Source organism: Mauremys mutica, chromosome 4, assembly GCF_020497125.1.
Source record: "Mauremys mutica isolate MM-2020 ecotype Southern chromosome 4, ASM2049712v1, whole genome shotgun sequence".
Lineage (NCBI taxonomy): Eukaryota > Metazoa > Chordata > Testudines > Geoemydidae > Mauremys > Mauremys mutica.
In genome coordinates, this window is record NC_059075.1 from 8,617,143 (window position 1) to 8,642,031 (window position 24,889).

Sequence of the window (24,889 nt, forward strand, 5' to 3'; positions counted from 1 at the left end):
CAACTCTATGTATGCCATCAGCTTGTATGTCAACCAGGCCATGAAACAAAAGGTGTGAATGAAAAAATACTTCCTTTAGAGCCCAGCCTTACTTGCTGAGCATCATAAAAGGTGGTAGAAAAATAACTAGAGTATTTCTTAGAAATAGCATGTTCACGTAATTAGACTGTGTCCTTATTCATAACCACAGGTGGGGTGGAGTTAAGATTTAATATACTGGCATTTCCTGACTTGCATATTTAAGAATCCAACCTCAGACTAGTTTTCTTTACATGGCCCTCCTGTCCCATTGCAAGTTTTCTACAACCTTGTAAACTATATATTCTGTGCACATAAGTTTCAACTTTTGCTTTGGTCAAGCAAGTTATCGGGCTTAATAATAATGGGATGAAATTATACAGGTCAAACTACATGATCTAACGGTCACTTTTGACCTTAAAATCTATAAATCTGTATTGTACCAGTCAATGTGCATTGAATGAGCAATGACTCTTGCACACACTAGATAATCAAGATAAGCGTCTGGGTTTTTGCATAGGAGCGTTGCCTCATTTGGTGTGCACGTACCCTATACTGCTAAGAGAGCTGCGCTTGCACAGGGCAATGTTCTTTTGCTTAGAACATGGATTAAATGTGGTTAAATCATAACTATACGGCTGAGCATGCATAGTGAGACTTTTGTATCTTCCTAACATGGTCAAATCAACACAGAATTCAAAGGCACTTCGCTTGGTCACTGTTTTCCAGCCACCTGAACTTTCTACTCCTACCCATTCTGGTGATACTTTTGTGTGGCTGTTTTTGGTAATGGCTGAACTGTTTAATTTTTTTAAAATCTTGAACATAAACATCAGGTGGAGGAAGTTTTCAGCCTTCAAGGTGAGTGTTTCCATTATATCCGTAATCAGTCACTCAGAAAACTCACCAGAGCACTAACAGCAGCTGTCATCCAGTGTAATACTGTTTTCAAACTTCTTCTAATGCTTATAATACATCTTTAAAAAAAAAATGCTGAGAGCCATATTCTCAGTATTCTATCTGCTTTATTATCCCATAATGTTACTATGCAACTTACGGGCAGTGTCATCTGCCACCAAGCGTGTTCTCAGCTTATGGGTCATGGAATGTCCTCCAGAAAACAGGGGGTCGCCGCTTATTCGACAGGTTTCTCTGTTTATATTGCAGTCATGGACAATCTGACGGCAGTACCAACAGCGTGTGGTGGAGCAGCAGAATGATGCTGCAGCCCCTAGAAAATACCAACAATGTCCATAGACAGCAGCCTACATTTGCCATGTCCAGGTCTATCAAATAAGCTGCAGCCAGTTACAGCCTAGAGGGGCATGCACTTGTCCTTCCATAAGTATCACAAGGGGTCATTGGCAGTTTCTAGGAGAAGGAACCCCAAAGTTAAAGCTACATCCACATTTGCTGCCTGGCATGTGGGGCTTGTGGGGATGAAAGAGTGGGCCTGGAACTGCACACACCTTTCTCATTATAGTCCAGTCACAATGCAGGTGACTCAGCAACACAGTACCCACTGCACCCTGTTAATCAGCATCCCGTGGCAATGGGGATTGGAAGTCCTTAGTCACAATCCTGCGTGCAGACAGCCTGAGACTGATGGCCAGTTGTTGGAGACAAATGTCCTGTTCGTATTCTGCCTAGAGCAGCCTTGTCTAGGGACAGCGCTGCTCTCTGCATAGAGGGAAGGGAATGGAAGATCCCTGAAAAAAATGCTCTACTCAAACCTGCTGGAGTGCTGGGCCTTACTGGATATCCAGTTGTTCTGCTGTCTAAATACAAGGAAGACCCAGATAAATTTTGCAACTTAGACTGTTCACACCCTCCTCGCCAGAGGTGATAGAGCTGAGCATGGGACTGCTATACTCAGTCTTATATTGACATGGTACAATATGGATAGTGCTGCACTCAGTGAGACAAGACTTACTGGCAAGTTGCCACTAGAAAAAGAAGATGCTGGTTACACTTATTACTGGAATGGCAAATCTGAGCATGAACCCAGCTGCTCTGCTCTTTGCTTGGGAACTGGAGGCACAGCCAAAGGGTGCTAATGCCAGACTTATGCTCCTCATTAGCCTTGCTAACAGGTGTTCTACTTCTGGCATCAGGGCACATGCACTGACGATCCATCCAGACGGGGATAAGGAGGGAGGTAGCAGGTGGGTCCCATGTAATGAACTGATCATTTTGGATGATTTCAATGCCAGGATGGGTTGTGACTGTGCATGTTAGGGCAACGTGAGGGGTTGTCCCAGCACTGATAACATGAAATGACTTGCTACTAGTACTTTCCAAATGTGCTGAATACAACCTACTCCTCACCCATATGTATTTCAGCAGGCCAACTATAAGACAACCTGGATGCATAACTGCCAATCAATTACAGTGTATGGTGAAGAGATCACCACGTCAGGCTCACTCACCTTATCAGAGGCACCCACTGCTGCTCAGACCCATGGCTCTTGAGAAGTCAAATGTCCATCTGTGACTACGTCGATACAATACGCCACTGGCAACGGCGTGCAGCCTACACGCTGCAGGGAAACGCAGGCTGTGTCACTACATGTGTCAGTGAAATGCTCTGGCAGGGGCGAAGCAGCAGAGGAAGGTTTCAGCAGCTGGAGCCTTTCACTGCACTGGGGAAAGGTGCTGGCAGGGGAGGAGGCAGCAGAGACGGGCTTAGCCTGCCAGGGTCCTGCCCTGCTGTGGTGAAAGGCTCCTGTAACAGGCCTGGCAGAGCCTTTCACTATGGGGGCGCCGGGCTCCAGTAGCAGGAAGGCAACAGGCCATAACACTGCTAAAAACAAGGTATGTAGGATAGTACTCAGTATATGCTCACGAGTGGTGCTTTTCTAACGGGGGGTTGCACGCTGGTAGTGAGTCGCGGAATGGAAGGCACTGGAGCGCGGCGGCTCTGGGCAGCACCGCTGAGCAGGCTGCTCACAGTCCCATTGGTGGTACTGCCCAGCTAAGGCAGGCTAGTCACTACCTGTTCAGACACTGCACTGCGCTGTGGAAGCAGCCAGCAGCAGGCCTGGCCAATGGGAGAGTTTGAAAACAGCTTGGGGCGGGGTCGCTAGGGGCTGTGTGAGGGAGATGGGTATTAGGGGCTGAGGCCTCCCCTGCAGGTCTCTGTTCCTGGAGGGATCTGCCAGCCACAGAGCCGGGTCTACCCAGCAGGGAGGCTCTTACCAGCTCTCAGTGGGAGCAAAGAGGGGGCTGGGAGCAGCTTCAACCCAGGGCACCAGCAGATGAGGGAAACCTGCCACTGCCTGCTCCAGGGCACTGGCCAGAGCAGCAGCTGCCCCTCTTCGTGCCTCTGAGCTGGCCAGGGGGCAGGGAGAGGAGGTGTGGAGCTGCCCCTGGGACCGCTGTGCTCTTGTGCTGTGTGTGTGTGTGGGGGGGGAAAATGCCCTTTGTGTCCCCAACTCTGCTCATGTGCTCAGGGCTTCTGCCCCACAGGGAGCACCAAGTCTCAAGGTTCCAGTATTCAGGGGCGGCTCTAGGATTTCCACCGCCCCAAGCAGGGCGGCACGCCGCAGGGGGCGCTCTAGCGGTTGCCGGTCCCGCAGCTCCGGTGGACCTCCCGCAGACGTGCCTGTGGATGCTCCACCGGAGCCGCGGGATCAGCGGCCCCTCCGCAGGCACGTCTGCGGGAGGTCTACCGGATCCACGGTCACAGCGGACCTTCCACAGGCATGCCTGCGGGAGGTCTGCCAGAGCTGCCTGCCGCCCTCCCGCTGGGACGCCGCCCCAAGCGCGCGCTTGGCGCGCTGGGGTCTAGAGCCGGCCCTGCCAGTATTCAGCCCTGTGGTGCAAGGGTGTGCCCAGGATTGGGGCTTCAGCCCCATGGCCCCCTGGGGGCTGCAGACCCCTGGTTGAGAACCACTGCTCTAGAGGTACTCAGAGTTGCCAAATCCAGACTGCAAGTCAGCCATGGCTTTGGGTATGGAGCCCAATACCCCCTTTGCCTCTGCTGTTCACTGTCACTCCAGGTTCTTTTTGACATCACTAAGTATCTTTCTCTTCTTTGGTGTCTGCTTTCTAGGTTGGTTATAGAGATAAAGCATTTAAGACTTTTGCATTTCTCTGCTCTTCCTAAATTAGTGTTTTATATATTCTCAAATTTCAGCCAGCCCCAGTTTTGTGGAAGAACTGGTAACGTCAATGTACATTTGATAGAAAAAACAGGACACTTAAGCAGTTTAGCTAGTGTTAAACATGGAGCCCTGCAGCTCCCCATGCCCTAAAACTTTTCAGTCATCCAAGTTCAGCAGCATGATTGACCACTGGTGGTTCTTCAGACAGCTGGACTGAGAGCCCATTTGGCCACACCTTCAAACTCTAAAAGGTATGCTCCCCTTGTTTAGTAGATCCAGGCTACATGCCAGAAGGTAAAGTATTTCCCTGTGTAGACATTCCGCACGCTAAGGCTACATCTAAACTACAGCCGGTCAATTTAGGGGGTCTAGTGAAGACAACAGATCACTCTCCAGTTGACCGCTGGACTCTATCCCCAATGAGAAGAGTAAGGTAAGTCAACGAGAGGCTTTCTCCCCTCAACCCCCTGGGGTGTAGACCCCGCAGTAACTCGACCTAACGTACGTCGACTCCAGCGACATGATTCACGTAGCTGGAGTTGCATAGGTCGACTTAGGCTATGTCTACACTACCGCAGTAAGTTAACGCCATAAGATTTAATGGTGTCTAACCATCATACTAATTTAGCAAGTCATAGAGGAGTGGCACAGCTAAAGCTGCAGTAGCCACCCTGCTTAGTAGGAAGAGGTAACTTCAACAACCGCTGCTTTTGCTACCATCAGCCTGCCAGGGGCCAGAAAGTAGCCTCTGATACAGAGTGACCAGTACTTTGGAAAGCTTGTACCACCTTCAGAGCAATATGCATGAGCTGGATTTCTCCCAGTAAATGTGTTAAGGCTTTAACTGTCTTAAATCAATAGAAGCTAGGCCTATCACTGCTCCCTACACACTCTCCTACGAGTTGTCTTATGAACTTCTTACCCGTTATTTTTAAAGGGGAAGCAAAGAGGGCAAGAACCATCTCACTCTAATAAGGGCCTGATTGGACTACGTCCTGTAGATCAGTAGCTCTCAACCTTTCCAGATCACTGTACCCCCTTCAGAAGTCTGATCTGTTTCACGTACCCCAAAGTTACACTTCACTTAAACACAACTTGCTTATAAATCAGACAAAAGCGTCACAGCACACTAATACTGAAAAATAGCGGACTCATTTTTACCATATAATTATAAAATAGATCAACTGGAATAGAAATATTGTACTTACACTTCAGTATATAGAGCAGTATAAAGTCATTGTCTGTATGAAATTTTAGTTTGTACTGATTTCACTAGTGCTTTTTATGTAGCCTGTTATAAATCTAGGCAAATCTCTAGACGAGGTGATGTACCCACAGGAAGACCACTGCGTACTGTAATGTACTTAAAACTAGATGAAGTTCAACATCTGATTAAAGTTGTGAAGAACAGGAAAATCCACGTTAACCTGGTATAGCATAAACCAGCCATCACTTCTGATAGGAAGCTGGAGTCTTAATCCCAAAGGCTTGAAAATCAGGTGCAGCTAGTTAAAAATCTCACTTCCTTATTTAAATGTCCTCTAGCACTTTCCGAACTTCATAAGGTTAAAGCAAGGAAGAGAGAGGCTGGTTTTGCACTACTTCTAGCCTGCTCAGCAATAACGTGTTCATTTTAAACTTGGGTGGTAGCGAAAATACATTTACATACTGTACAGTATCTCAACAGTTAGGTGTGCTTCTGTCTCGCCTGACAAAGGCTTGGATTGTTGAGCTCAGGTTTAGGACCCTCAGGTGGAACAAACAGGAGTTCTCCAGCTCCGGGACTGGGAAGTTCAAGTGATGGATAGTCTCCAATTAGCTACTAGTAGAGTAACCGGGCTTACTGATTCTGTAGTTTCTCCTTAGAGAGCTCAGGAATGGTAATTCTGAAGAAAATTTGCTCTGCATCCAATATCCTTATTTAAATCACTGGGAGAAAAGAGACCATGATCTTTAACAGATATTTAAAAAAAAAAGTGATCTCCAGACTAGGGAAGGCAAAAGCAATCAGGTTGTAGCTAGACGATTTTAAGTACACACACAGCTGGTATAAACTTCAATGCGAAACACATTAAGGACAAGGAAAATATGGCAGTCTCTGTTTATTTTAGATTAAACGCTTTTTTAAAAAAATAAATAAAACCTAGACATCACCAAGAAAACAATATATTAGAGTACTATCAATGACATCAAATAGAACCCTCACCACAACGTAAAGTAGTCCTCAGCTGAAAAGAGAACAGTTTCTAAGGCCTAATTGTTCAAAATCAAGAAGAGATTGTTCTGTAGTAACCTTCATTACTCACAATACCCTATTCATAACTGTAGTTTGTGTCACTCTCCTACCATACGTTACCACTGAAACAAGGGTTTTATTGCCATCAATGGCAAGAAGTGCTAAATTCATTTACCCAATGTTAAGAGCAGACGGGATAATCCAAAGCAGCATCAAGCCTTTGGTACCAGGATTTGGGATTTCTTTGCTAATCAGCAATTCAATATTGTGTAAGCAGTTACCATCGGAGAAGAACGTATATTTGGCCCAGAGGAATCAAGTATGGCAAGTAATAAGTCAAATGTGTTCACTGACTTTGAGCACATCATTGATACAGGAGATGTTAACTCCTGTTCTCAAATGACATTAATCTAAGCAGAACAGAAATACGGGAAGCCTTACTCAAGATGAGAGAAATATTTTGCACTTTAGACAACTTTCCAATTTCCTTGCTCTGTGCACAAGCCGCAAGTTTATAAGTGACTGCTTTGAATCGTTCCAACGTATCAACTAAAGTGCAGGGTCTGAATATGTAGTCAGTATTCAGGTATATTTTAAAATATCAACTGAAGTATGGCAATAATTGTCTACTATAGCCACATTATATCTTCCAACATAATCTGTTCAATCTAATTTTTGGAAGCTAATGCCTATGAAATTTTCATTTGGAGTTTGTTGCAGCGGCATGAAGGGAACATAAATGAAATGCCGCCATGTTAAAATATTCACATGAATTAAAACATATTAGCTAATTTCCCATGGAGAATGTAGAGGCATCTATTAAAGGGTGTTCATTCGCTAGCTGTTGGGTGGGTACTTGCAATAGCATCGAAGTCTACGTTTTAAGGTTAGAAATAAAACAAGCTCCTTTTCTACCTTACTGTTGCTATGTAATAGGGTGCGTTGCCCACCCAGTTTACATTTGCCTTCAATGAAGTCCAGAGAGAAGCTCAACCCCCACACTACCTGCACTTTGGCTACCAAGAAGTGCAAAACTTTAGAAAAATACAAGGCAAGAAAAATTTTGAGATTAAAAATATATACCTTTGGTTAAAAACCATCCCCTTTATAGCCCAGCTAAGAACAAAAAAAAGCTTCACTTAGGCTGAACAGTAGTAAAATTAGTACCAACAGCTCATCACCCCCCGAGACCTTCGAAAGGGTCATTCAAATTGCAATTTTTACACATCTGTTGTCCGGGATCTACAGGGCTCATTACATTTGTAGCGACAAACTATTTACATTTTCCATGAAGAGAATGAGTTTGTATCACAAGATCCTCCACCAATAGTCTTTACAAAAGATAAGCTGGAAGTTCTTAATTAAAGAACTTTTGACCCATGTAGTTTTCTTCAGATACTGAATATCCAAACTTTTTATAGAAAGCCACATTTTTGGGCAGACACTCGAGAGTAGTTTTATAACAGTTCAGTCTCTTACTTAGCAACGTAAGCGTAGACATTAATCTGAAAGAGACAGAGAACACCAATGGTTATATAAAATGGCATTTGAACACTGGATCAATTAAAGTTCAATTCTTCAGCGTGAATGCAAGCATTTCATTATTACTATTTGATGAGACCTCTCTGCAGTAGAAGCTTAAACTGCAATGATAGAGGCAGTTCAGTTTTCTCCATGAAATATTACTTCAGCTTTTATTTGGGGAAAAAAAATTCATTTTGAGTTTGTTGCAGCGGCATGAAGGAAGCATAAATGAAATGCCACTGTGCAAAATTATTCACATGAATTAAAACATATTAGCTAATTTCCCATGGAGAACGGAGAGGGATCTATTAAAGGGTGTTCATTCGATAGCTGTTAGGTGGGAACTTGCAATTCATTAGTTAGTGAGAATTTGTGCTCGGGGGCACGTTTAACAATGTGACGTGAGGAGTGTGCCCATGTCTGCATGCACACGCAGGGGAGTGATTTGTTACGGCTTGAGTCTAATTATTGATCAGTACATGTTCATCTAAGAAACTACAGCACGTGTGTTAACAGATGCTAGAAACTGGATGTGATATCCAGGGCTCCTGACCTGTACGGTGTTACAAGGTAAAGACTGTGAAGAAATACTTACAGTTTGCCAAGCTGCTTTCCTCTGCATTCGTCACTTACTACAACATCTTCTACTCTTCCTCTCTGAGGAAATAGATGCGTCTGTGTTCAGTTTACAATAGCACCTTTAAGTCATTTTTCAGTTAAATTAACAAATGAATCTCTACCATTGCATCATGTTTTGATCAAGTAAGCAAGGAAAATGTCTTTGTAACTGACATGAGCAGAGTACACTCATCTTACTCAGTTTGACAGTAAACTCTTAACTATTTTTGAAAAACAATTAGTTTAATGTCATTTTTTTCTCTATAATTACAGTGTGGAACGCACAAACATACCTTTGCACATGAATGAGTAAATTTATGTTCTATAACTAGCGTTGCTGTAGCAACAATCTGTCCCAGATTTGTATCTTCCACAACAGTCACATAATAATCACCGGATCTCTTCATGTGTTCGAAGGTTTCTGTGGGAACAGAATAGTAAGACAGTTCTAACCCATTAATAAAATATGTGCCTGACAGCCACATAAACTGATGCTGAAGGATAAATGCTAATTCATAGCACTGAAGAATTCAACTCCACAACCCAAGAGGTGACCAAGAAATTAGAAACTGACAAAACCCCAGGGTCAAATAGAATCTGTGGAGAAATGGCCAAAAAAGAGTAGACAAAACAAATTCCTGTGTTCTGAGATGCAGGGAGAAGACCTGCTCCCTTGCTGCTAGCATCACAGACCCACTAAGATCAAAGTAGATCACTCTTTCTTACAGTGACAAACTCTAGCTCAAAGCCCTATTAGTTTCTGTAGGCAGACCAATGAAAAAAGTAACGGGATGACCTGGGTAATTATAGGGCTGTCAGCCTGACACTGATCCCAGGCAAGATAACGGAACAGCTCGTATGGGACTCAATGAAGAATTAAAGGAGGGTAACGTAATTACACAAAGCTGGGAGGTATTGCTAACACAGAGAAGGACCGGGATAGCCTACAGGAAGATCTGGATGACCTTGTAAACTGGAGTAAAAGTAATAGGATGAAATTTAATAGTGAAAAGTGCAAGGTCGTGCATTTAGGGAGTAATAACAAGAATTTTAGTTATAAATTGGGGACACATCAGTTGGAAGTAACAGAGGAGGAGAAGGACCTCGGAGTATTGGTTGATCACAGGATGATTATGAGCCACCAATGTGATACGGCCGTTAAAAAAGCTAATGTGGTTTCAGGATGCATCAGGCGAGGTATTTCCAGCAAAGATAAGGAGGTTTTAGTACTGTTATACAAGGCACTGGTGAGACCTCATCTGGAATACTGGGTGCAGTTCTGGTCCCTCATGTTTACGAAGGATGAATTCAAACTGGAACAGGTTCAGAGAAGGGCTACTAGGATGATCTGAGGAATGGAAAATCTATCTTATGAAAGGAGACTCAAAGTGCTTGGCTTGTTTAGCCGAACCAAAAGAAGGCTGAGAGGAGATACGATTGCTCTTTATAAATATATCAGAGGGATAAATATTAGGGAGGGAGAGGAATTATTTAAGCTTAGTACCAATGTGGACACAAGAACAAATGGATCCAAACTGGACACTAGAAAGTTTAGACTTGAAATTAGGTGAAGGTTTCTAACCATTAGAGGAGTGAAATTCTGGAACAGCCTTCCAAGGGGAGTAGTGGGGGCAAAAGACATATCTGGCTTTAAGACTAAGCTTGATATGTTTATGGAGGGGATGGTATGATGGGATAGCCTAATTTTGGCAATTAATTTGGCAACTGATTTTTGATTATGAGCAGGTAAATATGCCCAGTGGTCTGTGATGGGATGTTAGATGGGGTGGGATCTGAGTTACTACAGAGAATTCTTTCCTGGGTGCTGGCTGGTGAGTCTTGCCCACATGCTCAGGGTTTAGCTGATCGCCATATTTGGGGTTGGGAAGGAATTTTCCTCCAGGGCAGATTGGCAGAGGCCCGGAGGTTTTTCGCCTTCCTCTGCAGCATGGGGCACAGGTCACTTGCTGGAGGATTCTCTGCAGCTTGGGGTCTTCAAATCACAATTTGAGGACTTCAATAACTCAGACATAGGTTAGGGGTTTGTTACAGGAGTGGGTGGGTGAGATTCTGTGGCCTGCATTGTGCAGGAGGTCAGACTAGATGACCATAATGTCTATGAGTCTATAATGCAAATCAACATAGGTTTATGGAAAACGGATCCTAACTCAGGCCTTGTCTACACCGTTTCTGCGCAGTAAAGCAGCTTCCTCCGGTATAATTGCCGTGGTGTACACACTGGCAAGCCACCTTGTGCGTAGAAACTCCTCAGTTGCAGCATTGCAAAAAAACCCCACCTCGACGAGAATGGTAAGCCTGACAGCGCGGAGGCCACACACACGCACACTGTTGATAAATTGGAGAGGATTCAGAGAAAAGCCACGAGAATAATTAATGGATGAGAAAACCTGCCTTACGGTGACAGACTCAAAGAGCTCGACCTAATTAGCTTAACAATGAGACGGTTCAGAGGTGACATGATCAGCCTGTAAGTATATACAGTATGTGGGAAATAAATATTTAATAATGGACTCATCAGTCTAGCAGAGAAAAGTAGAACATGATCCAATGGCTGGCTCATTGCACAGGGAGCAGCTGCAGAACTTCTTGCAGTCCGGGGGGAGGTTCCCAGTGGAACACTGCCTTCTAGCCCTTCAAACTATGCCCATGTTGAAAAGTGGGGGGGCTGTGGCCCCACACACCCTGGATCCAGTGCCGCCCCCCCCAAGTCTACAAAGTTTCTGGCACCCTTGCCCTCATCCCTGCCCCTCCCCAGCTCCAGGCCCTGTGTTTGGAGGTTAAAGGGGCCTTGGGCTGGCTGTGTTTGTGTGGGGGAAAAAAACCCCACAGTGCCCCCCTGACCATGGGGCTCTGGGTGGTCACTCACGGTAAGGCCGGCCCTGCCCCTCCCAAAAAGCAATGACACCCCCACACACACTATGAGACCCTCATGTTTGCACTTCCAGCTGCCCCGCTCTGAAGGCAGCACCTCCAGCAGCAGCAGCAGCGCAGGAGGAAGGGTGGCAATACTGCGACCTCCTTAGAACCTTCTTTTGGGTTGGGACCCTCATGGTTAGAACACTGTAAAATTTCAGCTGTAAATATCTGAAACCATGAAATTGACAATTTTTAAACTCCTACAACCATAAAACTGACCAAAATGGACCGTGAATTTGGTAGGGCCCTAGTTATACAGGAGGTCAGACTAGGTGATCACAATGGTCCCTTCTGGCCTTGGAATCTGTGAAACAAGCTCACTGCCTCAACAGGAGTAAAGAGAAGCCCCAACTTCAAACTGCAAGTGGTGATGGACAGACCTTGACAAGACACGTTATCTTCATCCATTCACCTTCAGTGCTCACATCTCTAAAACTCAACCTGAGCACAAAGAACTACAGTTTGTCCCATTTATGCGCGTGAACTCTGAAGTCACCTGGGACAGGCCAATGAATGTCACAATGACCATGAGATCCTAAACCATCTCAAAACGCTGAAATCTGCCTGGAGAGGCCTGGGCTAGCAAACTCTCCTGTGGCATCATCCAGCTACAGAAGTCAAGAGGTTCATTCATGATCAGATTTACTGTCAACATCAATAACTTCCTGTTCCCGCCCTTCCCTTTTTCAAATGCCAAAATAACAAATAATGTACTCACTGATAAACTGCTCAGGACTGACAACTCCAGCTGCTGTCAGCTGACCCAGAACCTTAAAAAAGCCTGTTGCAGAAAAGTATAACAAAAAAAAAAAGGGTTAATGCCAGATAAAGATAAGCAATTAACTAGAAGCCCAAAGAATATGGCTCCAGCATTTCAGGTACAAATTCAAATCTGTAAGTCTGTGCACACCATCATGCAAGCAAAAATAGCACGTTATGCCATATAGCTGTACCCATGCAAACGAGACAATGTGACCCCTGAACGATCACTGAAACTGCTCCTAAAACGCCCCCCTATATCCCTGCAAGATATGGAACAATACCACACAAAAGCAACATTGATGTGTTTCAAGTAAAGTGAAGTTTTTAAATACAGTATTGAGATTCATGATGTGAAGGGACTAGACTTCTCTATATGCCACCTACCATCTAGTTTAGTTACATGTAAAGAACTCCACATACTCCATATGTATACTGACAGAATTCGACATCTTGAAAGTGAATGCAACATTAATTTTGAACTAATGCCATAAGCAATGTTAAATGATTGTCTAATGCTGTAACAGTGAACTGTTTTGAAAGCAGACAAGAGACATGTGAATCAAAGCAAAGACAGAATGCTAAGAAAATATGGATACAACCCTACAGCCTGGCAGGTTCTCAGAGCCTGGGGTCCAGCCCAACCCTGAACCTCTACCCTGAAATTAAACAACCCCATAGCCTGAGCCCCATGACCCCAAAGTCAGCTGACACAGGCCAGTCACAGGTGTTTAATTGTAGCGTAGACATACCCTATCAGGTTTACGTTTTCATGGATCCGCAGAGAAATCATTTGAATGTTGAGCTGTATTTTCAAAACAAGTTTTCCCAAGTTCAACAGCTAAAGAATTAGTTGTATTTTCTAACATTCAAATGACTATGAATCAGTATATTGTTTTTAAAAAGAAACGTGTGTTACTTCTACAAGAGATTCTGATGAACAGGAACGTGCGGATTACTTGAAAGATTTGAGCTTTAAGATTTGTTTTAAGTGACCACCCAAGCAACCAGCAAGTATCAGTGCCTAAGCACTCGGCTACCACAATGGGGCCATATACTAACCTAGACCAACAGAAGAAGTGGTTCTCAGCTATGGGACAGAGTAGATTGTATTGTAAATCTCAGAGAGATTTCAAAGTGATTAATAATGAAGTGAGGGCAACCTACTGGAAATGGTTGTTAGTGCAGGTTGCACTGTACTGTGTACAATTCTGATCCACAATATTCATTACACAATAGGAAACAGAACTGGACTTCACCTCTATTTAAATCAGCAGTGCAAAGGGGTCTCATAACTAAACCATCTCCTGGATCTAAAGGTGAAATGGCAGGAGAAAATGTTGCTGTGTTCTGGCTCCAGTCAAGTTCATGAAGGAGATTTGGGTCAAACATTGGTGTGTCATCAGGCATCACAGTTGCAACAGGCATCATGGCAGCAATGGTTGCAGCAGGTGTACTGAAAGCAAAACATAGATGCATTCTATAAAAAACATTTGAGATTGAGTTAATGTGTATACCCTGTAATCCTGGTAGCTACACAGTAACATGATTGTATGTTTATACCCTTATGCCAGCTATTTCCACAGTAACATATGTTTTCTCTATGATGCAATGAAAGGTTAATGAAATTTAATCTCCTATTTCCTTTATCAGCAGTTGTACTGTTTGAACTAGAACCTAGCAGGATTTGGGGTTAAAACAAACAATAAAAGTACATCCTTTGAAGTCCCTGAATGCATATTAAGTAAAGCCTATTTGAATAGCAACTTTATTTTTTTGCTAATGAATCAAACTTCTTATGGAATTAAGGCAACTATAGCATATTTTGTACAGTATGCTTAGCATTTACACCCAGTTCAAAAAAATCTAGCACTCCTAATAAAGAAGAAGAAAGAAACGTCGCTACTGTATCTCAAAGCTAGAGAGACCACAATTTGGATAAGCAAAATTACACACTTTTTGCTCATAGAATTTTTTTCCCCCCAACTATCCATTCATGGGCACACTAGTAGTTTAATCTGAGTCCCACTACATAAATATTTAGCAATTGAGTTCGAATCACTTCACATGAACATACACACAAACTCGCTCTCTCTCTCTACAACAATTTGCATACTTTTCCCCCTCGTTAAATATCATGCACTTTTTTTTTAAACCTAACACTTCTCACATGATAATGTTTGCTTGTTTTTACAATTTACTTTGTGAATTTACAAAATCCAGTGCAGTTTTTACTGCCAGGTGTAGGTTTTCATTGACTGTTTTACCACTTGGCTAATACTGCCATGGTTACAGTGTAACAACGGTAAATGATTAAAAGATAATATGAGGGAAATGTTTGTAATTCGGTGGGTGAGGGGAGGAGAATAGAAAATGGAAAACAAGGGACATTTTGCTGATTTCTCTAATTTAGAGGTAAATTATTCTTTTGTGTGTGTGTGTGTGTTGCTTCTGTAACTAGAATATCTGATGGTGTATATAAAATGAATCAGAACTCAAAAGACCACTTCTGAGGCTAGATTTTCTCTTTTTTAAAAAGAGTCCTCTTTATATATCTTCAGTTGAACCAAGCAGCCACCATTCTTCAATGCAAGGTACAGTGTTCATATACATCACTGGACATGCCAAAGTAAACTAAGTTGTAAAATCTATTTTATTAGGATCCTTATATTTCAAAAAAATGCCCTTTACATGAATTATAAGACAGTGCAACATCTCTGTAATACTGTCTAGGGAAAAATGCAGAATGTGTTACGTATGAGGCATTTTAATGGAATCCAGAGCACAGAAGTTTCAGATCAGATGGCAGCACTGTAAGTACAACAGGAAGCACTACATATTTTTCCTTCACCTGCTGCTATATGATGACCTTTACATATACGCCCTTTTCACAAACAATGATATACTTAAATGTAAACATCTGCAGTCTCTCTCTCTTCTGGGTAAACGCTAATAGAAACTCTCCACCTACCTTTAAAAAAATAAGAAGTACCATACAACAACCTGAATTCTGCCAAAGGATCTCGCTGCGCTATACAATCAAGCCTACTACTTTTATGAGGTAGCTAAGTATTATCTTAATTTTAAAGATGGTGAAACTGAGGCACCAAGAGTTTAAGTGACATTCCCAAGGTCTCAGGAAAGCCAGGAATGGGAAGGCAGGTCTTTTGATGCCCAGTCCTGGGCTTTAGTGACTAGACCATGCCAATGTATGGAGAGGACTTTCAAGCTATAACAAGTGTTTTAATTACTCTAAGGCTGACAAAACTAAGCCACTGTAGCTCTGGTACCTTACATGATAGCTAATGTTATGCCAAACTAAATAAACCTGCACTGAGGTACAACCGCATCTGCTCTAACCCCTCAGACGGAGACCAACACCGACAAAATCTCCACCAAGCATTCTCAAAACTACGATACCCACACGAGGAAATAAGGAAACAGATCAACAGAGCCAGACGTGTACCCAGAAGCCTCCTACCACAAGACAAGCCCAGGAAAGAAACCAACGGAACTCCACTGGCCATCACATATAGTCCCCAGCTAAAACCCCTCCAACACATCATCAGGGATCTTCAACCCATCCTGGACAATGATCTCTCACTTTCACAGGCCTTGGGTGGCAGGCCAGTCCTCGCCCATAGACAACCCACCAACCTGAAGCATATTCTCACCAGTAACTGCACACCGCACCATAGTAACTAACTCAGGAACCAATCCATGCAACAAACCTCGATGCCAACTCTGCCCACATATCTACACCAGCGACACCATCACAGGACCTAACCAGATCAGCCACACCATCACCGGTTCATTCACCTGCACATCCACCAATGTAATATATGCCATCATATGCCAGCAATGCCCCTCTGCTATGTACATCGGCCAAACCGGACAGTCCCTACGGAAAAGGATAAATGGACACAAATCAGATATTAGGAATGGCAATATACAAAAACCTGTAGAACACTTCAATCTCCCTGGACACACAATAGCAGATTTAAAGGTAGCCATCCTGCAGCAAAAAAACTTCAGGACCAGACTTCAAAGAGAAACTGCTGAGCTTCAGTTCATCTGCAAATTTGACACCATCAGCCCAGGATTAAACAAAGACTGTGAATGGCTAGCCAACTACAAATGCAGTTTCTCCTCCCTTGGTGTTCACACCTCAACTACTAGAAGAGGGCCTCATCCTCCCTGATTGAACTAACCTCGTTATCTCCAGCCTGATTCTTGCCTGCATATATATACACCTGCCTCTGGAAATTTCCACTACATGCATCCGACCAAGTGGGTATTCACCCATGAAAGCTCATGCTCCAATAAGTCTGTTAGTCTACAAGGTGTCACAGGACTCTTTACTGCTTAAATAAACCTGAGCATGCCTAGTTTTAGTTGCTGGATCATCCTGTGCTTACCCAGAACTCATGGCTGATCATACAATAATAGACCTCTAACTCAACCAATATTCTGTGCAGAACAAAACTGGAAATAATTTCAGTATTGTGTTAGAGAATGCTCAGAAGACACACTGAAAAGAAATATTAGAGAAGAGAACACCAGGAAAATTAAAATCTTTTCATTTAGCATTAGTTTGATAAAGTAATAAACTAACTTATATAAATTCAAAGATACAATACCCAAAGCTGGCTGGTCCCTGGGTTTCCTCTAGAAACCAGTAGGAACTTGGACCAATCCCAGCTCAGACTGGGAAGGGGTGCAGAGGACCTGTTCAATATCAGCACACATGCCAGTTCAAACAGACATGAATATGCTTTGAAAAAGTCCTGTCCTCCTTTGCCAGAGATAAGGGGGCCTGGCAGGAAAGGGGCAGTTAAGAACTACTGCAAACTAATTATAGGGAACATCCACTTCTAAGACCACGTTCTGCACTTGGGTACATGTGAGCAATCTCCAAGGAAGTCAAGGGAGCTGGGAGCCTCCACCATCAGGAAGAGTTTGAACCACACTAAAGGTGCATGGAAAAAGCGTGTCCTCACTGTAGCAACTCTGAGACACCTGCCTCCTTCCACTCCCTTCTGACATCATCCTGCTGTGCTGGTCTCCAAGAAACACCAGGGCAGATGGCAATAGAACTACAGTAGAATCTTATGAGGAGATAGGAACACCAGGGTTACAAACTGTCCTGTTAATCACACACTTCATTTGGAACAGGAAGTACACAGTCAGGCAGCAGCAGAGATGAAAAAAAAGAAGTAAATATAGTACAGTGCTGCTTTAAACATAAACTACTACAAAAATCAAGGGAAAGCAGCATTTTTCTTCTGCAAAGTGAAGGTTCAAAGCTGTATTAAGTTAATGCTCAGCTGTAAACTTTAGAAAGAACAACCATCGTGTTTTGTTCAGTTACAAACATTTCAGAGTTACGAACAGCCTCCATTCATACTCTGAGGTTCTACCGTCCTTAAAATTTGTATTCTCACAAACAGAGCCATTAGTTGCCATAGTTAATGAAACAAAGGCAGGAGGGGAGTGAACATCTCTTTAGAGGAGACCAGGCAGCCCTCCCCTAAGGGAGAGTTGTCCAGGGATCCCAGCCACAGGTGAAGGCTAGCTTAGCTTGCATGGAAAAGTTACAGTGGGGGTCAGCCTTGGGCTAGGAGGAAAGAGATGTCTTTCCCCTACACTCTCATCCCCTTGTCGTCGTCCCCTCAGTGTCCCCCAATCTGCCTGCCCCACATACTCTCACCCCAGCCCCCACGCACCACCCCCACTAGCCCTACCCCCTTCCCCACCATGTGCTCCCCCAGTCCAGCCCCCACCCCTGGATATCCCCTAATCCAGCCCCCCCACCCGGTACCCCCAGTCCAGCCCCTTCTCCCACCATGTGCCCCCCCTTAAACTAGCTGTATCTCCCCAGACCGCCGCTCTTTCACCTCACACTGAACGTCTCTCCAACCCAGCCCCCCCAGAACGTGCCCCCCAAACCAACCCAGCCCCCCAGAACGTGCCCCCCAAACCAACCCAGCCCCCCCAGAACGTGCCCCCCAAACCCAGCCCCCCCAGAACGTGCCCCCCAAACCAACCCAGCCCCCCCACAGAACGTGCCCCCCAAACCCAGCCCCCCCAGGACGTCTCTCCAACCCAGCCCAGCTCCCCACAGAACGTGCCCCCCAACGCAACCCAGCCCGACGTACCCCCAACCCGAACGTGCCCCGCGTGGCGCTCACGCAGCGATGGGCTCCGGGCTCCGGCGGCCTCCCCTCCGCGCCGGCTCCGCGCCGCACGGACGTGGCAGGGGCGGGGCCAACACGCCGGCGGACGCACCGCCAATCCCCGCGGCCCGGCCCCGCCCCCCGCCAGAACTGCGGGCAAAGCGCCGGGCGGCCCGCGCCGAGCCCCGCCCACCTCGGGGCAAGCGCCGGGCGGCCCGGAGCGTGAGTGGGCGGGGCGACCCCCCCCCCAGCTGGGCCTCCCCAATCCCTACAGAGACTCGCCCCTCCCCCTAGGGAAACCCCGCCCCCCCACACACCTGGGGCTCCCCAATCCCTACAGAGACTCGGGGCCCCGCCCCCGGCTGGGGCTCCCCTCCCCCTAGGGAAACCCCGCCCCCCCACACACCTGGGGCTCCCCAATCCCTACAGAGACTCGCCCCTCCCCCTAGGGAAACCCCGCCCCGCCCACACCTGGGGCTCCCCAATCCCTACAGAGACTCGCCCCTCCCCCTAGGGAAATCCCGCCCCCGCACACACGTGGGGCTCCCCAATCCCTACAGAGACTCGGGGCCCCGCCCCCTACGGGATCTTCCCACGTGGGCACCCCCCTTCCTACAGAGACTCGCCCTGCCCCCGGCTGGGGCTCCCCTCCCCCTAGGGAAATCCTGCCCCCCACACACCTGGGGTTCCCCAATCCCTACAGAGACTTAGGGTCCTCCCCACCCACATGGGGCTCCCCTTCCCCTGGGGACTCCCCAAGCACTAAACTGGAGCTTCCCCCTTCCCCACAGAGACTTGGCGACTGACTCCCCCCCGGTCCCCCAGATGTGGCTTTCTTCCCCCTACAGGAACCTCCCCCACACAACCTAGACAGGGCCGGCTCCAGACCCCAGTGCGCCAAGCGCGCGCTTGGGGCGGCATTTTGCCGGGAGGGCGGCAGGCGGCTCCGATGGACCTCCTGCAGGCATGACTGCGGAGGGTCCGCTGGTCCCGCGGCTCCGGGGGACCTCCCGCAGGCACGTCTGCAAGAGGTCCCCCGGAGCCGTGGGACCGGCGACCGCCAGCGCGCCCCCCGCGGCATGCCGCCCTGCTTGGGGCGGCGGAATTCCTAGAGCCGCCCCTGCACCTAGAGCTCCCCCCACCTCTGTACAAACCTTCAGGTCCCTCTCCAACCACCTGAGGCTCCTCCCACCCCCACCTAGCTTCCCCCCCCCACCCCCGAGACCCAGGGACCCAGTCATAGTGTTTGGTGTTTATTTGCAGGCCCCAGTTCCTGGAGTCCAGGGATTAAGTGAGAGGCTGAGCTGTTACTTTGAATAAGGCTGGTTTCTAGCCCTCTTGGGTGGGGAGACAGATATGGAAACGTAACCCCTACAGGCCCTGTATAGATTGCAAATGAACTGGACCCCGAGTCAGTGTATTTACATTTCTCCTGTCTTTGCAGCTGATCCCACTGCTTTTTTTGAGGGCCTGACTCATGACTTTTGAGCATTTTGGATTAACAACACTGCATCTGTGGACCTCCAAGCACTAGAAACCACAAGAATACTCCACGGTCAGATCCTGGCATTGCTACAGCTGTCAAACAACCCATCCAAATGCAAACAACACATAAATTGTAGCAGGTGGGAGGGATAGCTCAGTGGTTTGAGCATTGCCCTGCTAAACCCAGGGTTGTGAGCTCAATCCTTGAGGGGGTCTGGGGATCAATCCTGCTTTGAGCAGCAGGTTAGACATTAACAGCACAAGTGGCAGCTGTCACTACTAAAGTATGAGACTGTTTTGAAATTTACCCTCTTTAGATTCTTTTGGGTGGCACTGGGGCTGCATCATCCAACACAGAGGTTGCCCATCTATCTAGCATCTTCCTATGATTTGTGCTCTATATTGAGGTCCTCTTTGGACCCCAGGGATTTACTAAGGGAGGGGGAATGAGGTTGGGACACTGGCAGACCAGGAGCTAGCTCTCACCAAGGCTTAGGCTCAGCCAAGCACTGACAAATTCATTGCTGGAAACCAGTCTGTCTCACCTGTCTGTCAGGATGGTTTAGATGGGTGTTGGCCTTATAACAGCATGTTTAGTTTTTAGACTTTGTAAGATACATGTAAATTGCTGCATTCATTAATCTCACAATTTCTTTATCATCTGCTGTAAGGTAATATTTAAGTTTTTGCACAGTGACTGTCAAAAATGTTTGCTCTGAAACTGTGAACGCAGTCAGAAGAGATCATCTCCTGTTCATCAAGAAGACCTATCAAAATTAAAGTGGCCATTGTGGGGCATCACAATACGAAGACTTTGGCTTTGGCTACATTTGCAAGTTAGAGCGCATTAAATCAGCCTCCTGAGGTATCCACACTGGCAAGACTCTGCAGCTGAAGCGCTCCTGGTAATCCACCTCCACGAGAAGCATAAAACTTGTTGTACCCTGGCTGAAATGCCTGGGTGTCAGTGTAGATGACGTGTTGCATTACTGTGCTGTGATTGGCCTCTGGAAACATCCCATAATCCCTTGAAGTCAACTGGCCACCCTTCTCATTGTTTTGAACTCGGCTGCAGGCATGCAGATATCCCCTTTCAAAGCTCCGTTTCTGACAGCCAGCATGCTTATCTGCTCTGAGACAAAGCAAGCCATTAGTGTGGAATGCTCCTGTGTTTGTGCATGTGTGAGAGAGAGAGGGCCAGGGTTTCCCCCTCCCTTCTGCCGCTGTTTGAACTTACGAGACAGCATGCTGACACACTCTCTGGCCCCCCCAAAACACAGTCTCTCCCCCCACCTACACACAACACACTCCCTGTCACGCTCCCCTCTTTCCCCCCGCCCATTTGAAAAGGCCGCTGCAGCCATTTGCACACTGGGATAGCTCCCACAATGCACTGCTCTCTGTGGTGTTGCAAGAGCTGCTAATGTGGCCACGCCAGTGCACTTGCAGCTGACGGTGTGAGCACATGGCAGCGTTTTCCCTGCTGCACTCTCCGAGGGCTGGTTTAACTCCCGGCGCGCTACATCTGCAAGTGTAGCCATGCCCTTTGTTACTTACCCCCTTGCACCCATGAAGAGGCTAGCTCCCCTCGGCTTGAATTCTGGAAGAAGGAAATAAAACTAGCTGACAAAAAAATGTGTCATCTCTTTCGCTGTTTGGCCTCTTGCAGGGCTGGAGCTACAAAACAGGCCTGGATTAGCCGTAAAAGACATTCAGAGCTGACAGCTCATTATAACTCAGTCACCTTTTAAACCTGTAGCTGTCACTCAGCTGTATATATATATTGCCTGTTTTGACCTTGTAATAACTCTCTCATTTCTTTTCTTAGTTAATAAAGCCTTAGATAGTTTACTATAGAATTACCATCTTCGGTGTGAGATCTAAGGTGCAAACTGACTTGGGCTAAGTGACTGGTCCTTTGTGGTTGGGAGTAGCCTGAATATTGGTGTGATTTTTGGTGTAAAGTGACCAACTATCACTAAGTCCAGCTTGCCGGGGTGACAAGAGAGACTGGAGTGCCCGAGGGGCCTGTCTGTGACTCCGTGGTAAGACTGTTATAATGCTTTAGGAGTTCACATGTATGTTACTGGGTTGGGGAGATCTAATTAGAGAACATACACCAGTTTGGGGTCTCTGCCCTGCTTCTTGACACTCTGCCCTGAGGCCCTCTGCGTGACAGAGGTGTTTTTACATCATAGTGCCAACAATTAAAAATAAAATAACCATTAGAACTTAGACTTAAACCTGTTTTATAAGTAGTTGAGATCAGGTAACATATGTTCATTGACTATGAAGTTTGCTGAACAAGATCATTCCAGCATGGCCATATTCCCAGTATGTGATTGTGATATGTGATCACTCTTGTCTATGTTTATTCCCTCTAGTATCTTACCCTCTTAGTGAGTCACACTCTGTTACCATGGAAACAACCAACATTACTCAGTTTTAACTTGTACTACCCAACAGTGACCAAACTAAAAAAAACAACCACCCATCCACCCTCTTTGTATGAGTTACACCCAAAGCTCTGATGCCAGAATGAGCTGGAAGGTGAACAGTTCATACTGGGAACTTCATGGATTACTCACTGGGATTCACTTTGGCATTAAAGGTCCTATCTTGGCTGTGAGACTCTGGGGGCACTGAACAACTAGGAAAATGACAATGTCCCAATAGCTAAAAGAAACACAGAAATTGTACCAATTGGGCGAAACCAGTTTGCTTCGTTTGTGTAGATACACTTAAATCAAACCGAGTGGCTAAAATTGGTTTAGCTTAATTCAGTTTGTTGTAACTTTCTTTCCTGAGGCAGGAATTACTGATGTGAGATAGGTGAAAAGATTCTGTCCATTACCTAAACAACTGCTCTGACTATCTGGCAATTTCCTGCAATATCGTTGGGAGATTTTATAGTAGTAAGCATGGTGGGCCAGAGATTGTGTGTAATTCCATGGGGGAGGGGGACCGCAGCTCCTCCAGGAACTAAGAACGAGTGAGGAGGTGCGGGGAGGGGGGAGGAAACGGGGGGTGATTGAGCAAATTCACTCAAGTTGTAACACCACCAGGGAAGTACCACCACCTGGAAAGGCTTGCATAGAATAATTCCAACTAGATTCTCCAGAACAAATGAAGGATTTTTGGATAAATAGCCTGAGTTTAAACTGATTTAGGGTCCTCTTTCTGATCCAACAAACAGTCTAGACCTTGCAAAGAATCCTGTGGCACCTTATAGACTAACAGACATTTTGCAGCATGAGCTTTCGTGGGTGAATACCCACTTCTTCGGCTTGCATCCGAAGAAGTGGGTATTCACCCACGAAAGCTCATGCTGCAAAACGTCTGTTAGTCTATAAGGTGCCACAGGATTCTTTGCTGCTTCTACAGAACCAGACTAACACGGCTACCCCTCTGATACTTGAGTCTACACCTTCTGTCTGAGGGGAGCCCCAATCCTTCCTGGGAAGGGTCAGAAGGTCTTTGGCCTACTGACACCCCACAAAACTGATGGGTGATCTCTGACAAACTTATTAGCATGTATGTAGGTTCTTTTATTGCTATGAATATGTTTTTCTGTAGTGCTTTCACCTTAAGAATAAATGTGCTTGCTTAGAAAGAACTGTGTGGTAACTCAAAACTGTGGGCAATTATGCTGTTTATAGCCTTCAGAAAGATAGCAAAGCACAGATGCTGGCCTGTTTAAGCAGTATCCCTTGCTGGGGATATCACAGTGTATGCAGAGAACTGTGCATCCTGGAAAAACCTGGTCAGGAGGGAGAGAGATGCAGGTCTCCACGCAAGAGAGGTGACAGCTGAGGAGCCAGGAGCTTTGCTGGACCACAGAGGAGAATAAAGGTGCAATTGTCCTGAACTGTGACATCTGCAGCATGTCGAGCTGTTTTAAGTAGTTATTGTACAGGTTTGGCTTGATGTTAACCATTTTCTATCATTCAGATATTTTTGTGATTAGATAAGGAATAGTTCATTAAGATTTTTTTAAAATGCCAGTTATGAATTAAGCTAAATTGATTCCAAGTACCCTTAATCCAGTTTAAGATTGTCCATGCAAGGGAGATGAACTGATTTAACTAATTTGATTTATTAAGAGATTTAATTAAATGGATGCAATGAGTGCCTTGGCAAATGAAAGTTGTGCAGTAGAAAGAGGGAAGCATTTTTAGATTGTTCAAACCCGTTTTTGTTTGGTTTTGTTAAATCCTATTGAACTTCAATGATTAATTAACATTTCGGAGAATGGAAACTTTTGTTGAAAATGCCACCCCTCTGATTAAGGTGTGAACCCTAATGATATACATCCTCTGAGCCCTCAACAAGTCCTTCAGCAAAACTAGGGGGAATCAGAGTTAATATTCCTGATATTTAAGGTAATCGCCTCTCTCCTGAATGTTCAAGCTGTCTCTATACATAATAAATGAGCACATGTCCACTTTAAAAAAATCCTCTTTAAAGACAAGCAATGAGGGCTAATCCTGGGCTCACAGAAGCCAAAGGAAAATTGCCTCTGACTTCACTGGGACATGGGTTTGGTTGTCATAGAACTAGCCAGGTCATAGAATCATAGAAGATCAGGGTTGGAAGAAACTTCAGGAGGTATCTAGTCCAACCCCCTGCTCAAAGCAGGACCAGTCCCAACTAAATCATCCCAGCCAGGGTTTGAGGTGATGCATTTCTGCTTTTCTGGCTTCAGTTCCATATTGGAACATTTTGTAGCAAAAAAAAATATATGGCTTTTCCATGTTTGAGGGAGTTGAAGCAAGGCGATTTCAAGATGAGGACATTACGAATTAATTACTCCAGGACATGCGGAGTCATGGAAAATGTATTTTCTTGATGTAAATATCTGAGTCTAAAATAATACCCTGCTTTATGAGGGGAAAACCCATCTCCCTTAATTGGATCATATGACACAGCGGGGTAAGAATGAATAACTCCTTGTGACAAACTAATTGTTTATACTCTGCTTTGGAAACAGATCCCCAGGGCCGGATATTCCATGAGATTATTTTGTTTTC

The 24,889-nt window shown here is 45.5% G+C and overlaps 1 protein-coding gene across 5 annotated transcripts; it reads right to left on the bottom strand.

Annotated features, from left to right (window-relative positions):
* Positions 1-6,211: 6,211 nt before the first annotated feature.
* On the bottom strand, positions 6,212-18,489 carry GNPNAT1 (glucosamine-phosphate N-acetyltransferase 1). 5 transcript variants are annotated; one of them, XM_045016646.1, is made up of 7 exons: positions 18,357-18,431; positions 17,345-17,358; positions 13,458-13,654; positions 12,158-12,220; positions 8,796-8,923; positions 8,480-8,541; positions 6,212-7,865 (listed from the first exon to the last, which is right to left on the bottom strand). In XM_045016646.1, exons 3-7 carry the CDS (start codon positions 13,627-13,629, stop codon positions 7,718-7,720), a joined length of 573 nt encoding a protein of 190 aa, XP_044872581.1. In that variant the 5' UTR covers positions 13,630-13,654; positions 17,345-17,358; positions 18,357-18,431; the 3' UTR covers positions 6,212-7,717. The 5 variants fall into 5 exon arrangements, with proteins under 5 accessions (XP_044872581.1, XP_044872579.1, XP_044872577.1 ...); XM_045016644.1 differs by lacking the exon at positions 17,345-17,358 and having other exon boundaries at positions 18,357-18,489; XM_045016642.1 differs by lacking the exons at positions 17,345-17,358; positions 18,357-18,431 and adding an exon at positions 17,222-17,342.
* Positions 18,490-24,889: the final 6,400 nt, after the last annotated feature.